The 2059-nt window shown below is 35.2% G+C and overlaps 1 protein-coding gene across 1 annotated transcript; it reads left to right on the forward strand.

Annotated features, from left to right (window-relative positions):
* The first annotated feature begins 279 nt into the window (after positions 1 to 279).
* LOC115950739 lies at positions 280 to 1822 on the forward strand. The gene is made up of 4 exons (XM_031067977.1): positions 280 to 591; positions 679 to 944; positions 1234 to 1437; positions 1636 to 1822. Exons 1-4 carry the CDS (start codon positions 280 to 282, stop codon positions 1820 to 1822), a joined length of 969 nt encoding a protein of 322 aa, XP_030923837.1.
* The last annotated feature ends 237 nt before the right edge of the window (positions 1823 to 2059 follow it).

The following is a 2059-nucleotide window of genomic DNA, read 5'->3' on the forward strand; positions in this document are numbered from 1 at the left end:
ACAAAACTTAAATCATATTTACCATCAATTTTTCTTTTTTAAAAACACCTGCACTATAGCAGTTCTAGCGGTATATGGGTGGAGGCTAGGCTAAAAGTGGGATGATGGTTTGACATGGTGGCCTAGCCTCCACCCATATACCGCAAATTCATCAAAAACAAAGAGAGGGCACATATTGAGAAGTTGTTGAGGGCAATTAAAGACACTTGGAAAGAAAATGGTTTAAGCATTGTAAGTGATGGGTGGACAGATGTACAAAAAAGGCCACTTATCAATTTTATGGCTACATCACAGAAAGGGCCAATTTTTATCAAATCCATTGATGGTACCAAAGAGTACAAAGACAAGCACTTCATTGCTGACTTGTTTCTAAAGGTCATTGGTGAGGTTGGGCATCAACATGTCCAAATTATTACTGATAATGCGTCTATTATGAAGGCTACAGGATCTATTGTTGAAGCTAAATATCCTCATATATTTTGGTCACCTTGTGTTGTGCATACTCTCAATTTGGCTTTGAAGAATATATGTGCACCTAAGTACTCTTTGCAGAATGAGGTTGCATATAATGAATGTAACTGGATTGCACAAGTTTAAGATGAGGCAACTTTCATTCGTATTTTTATCACAAATCATTCTATGAGATTAGCAATTTTTAATTCATATTCCCCTTTGAAGTTACTTGCTGTTGCTGAAACACGATTTGCTTCAATAATCATCATGCTTAAAAGATTGTTTCAAGTAAAACAAAATCTTCGAAATATGGTCGTTAGTGAGGAATGGATGTCATATAGAGAAGATGATGTGGGAAAAGCTCAAACTGTGAGAGATTATGTTTTGAATGATTTGTGGTGGGACAAGGTTGCATATATTCTAAGATTCACAGAACCTATTTATGAGATGCTTCGAGTGGCTGACACGGATGCACCTATTCTCCATAAGGTGTATGAAATGTGGGATTTCATGATAGAAAATGTGAAGAAAGAAATATACTAGCATGAAGGCAAGGAAGACTATGAGGAGTCTCCATTCTATGATGTGGTACACAATATACTCATTAAACGGTGGACTAAAAATTGCACACCACTTCATTGCCTAGCCCACTCCTTGAATCCGAAGTAATTTTTCTATCTCTTTAATCTTTTCGTTTATATTCTTTAGGCATTTCCAAACAAATAAACTAAACTCATTAGTTGTACTAATTTATTTTCTTTTAATTGGGTATTATACTAGTAAATGGATTGAGGAAGTCAGAGGCCATGTTGCACCACATAAGGATGCTGAAATTTCAGTGGAGAGAAACAAGTGCCTCAAAAGGATCTTTCCTGATCCTGATGATAGGCAGAAATTTAATGTGGAGTTTGGTTTGTTTAACGCATTAAAGACTTATGATGAGGATAACATGGAGGATAGGTGGAACTATGATCCAATGCTTTGGTGGTCAACTTATGGGTCTACTTTACCACAGCTTCAAACTTTAGCTCTAAAGCTTCTTGAATAGCCTTGCTCATCATCATGTGCTGAGAGGAATTGGAGTACATATGGCTTCATCCATTGTATGAGGAGGAATAGAATTACTCCTAAACGTGTTGAAGATTTAGTGTTTGTTTATTCTAATCTTCAACTTCTTTCAAGGAGGAGGCCCGAATACACTACTGGAGAATCTAAGAAGTGGGCCATTGGTGGAGATAATTGGGATGAACCATTTGGAGGACCTGGGTTGCTTGAGATTGCTTATCTCACACTAGATGAGCCAGAAATGGAGACAAGTATTGTTGAGAATAATGACTATGTTGATGACAATGATGTTGTTGTTCTGTGATAATCTTGAAAGTTTAAAATTTGTTATCCTTTTATGTTTTTAGTTTGATGTTGAACTTGTTATCCTTTTATGGTTTGTACTCTAAACATTTTATGTGTATTATTGTACTACTTTGGGTGTTAGTTTACTTATTTGTAGTTCTTACATAATTTGAATTCTAGACATAAATGTATTTTATGTCTAAAAATATTAAAAAATGTGTCTACATATAAAATTTAATTAATTATTTAACCGTCG

Source organism: Quercus lobata, chromosome 1, assembly GCF_001633185.2.
Source record: "Quercus lobata isolate SW786 chromosome 1, ValleyOak3.0 Primary Assembly, whole genome shotgun sequence".
NCBI lineage: Eukaryota > Viridiplantae > Streptophyta > Magnoliopsida > Fagales > Fagaceae > Quercus > Quercus lobata.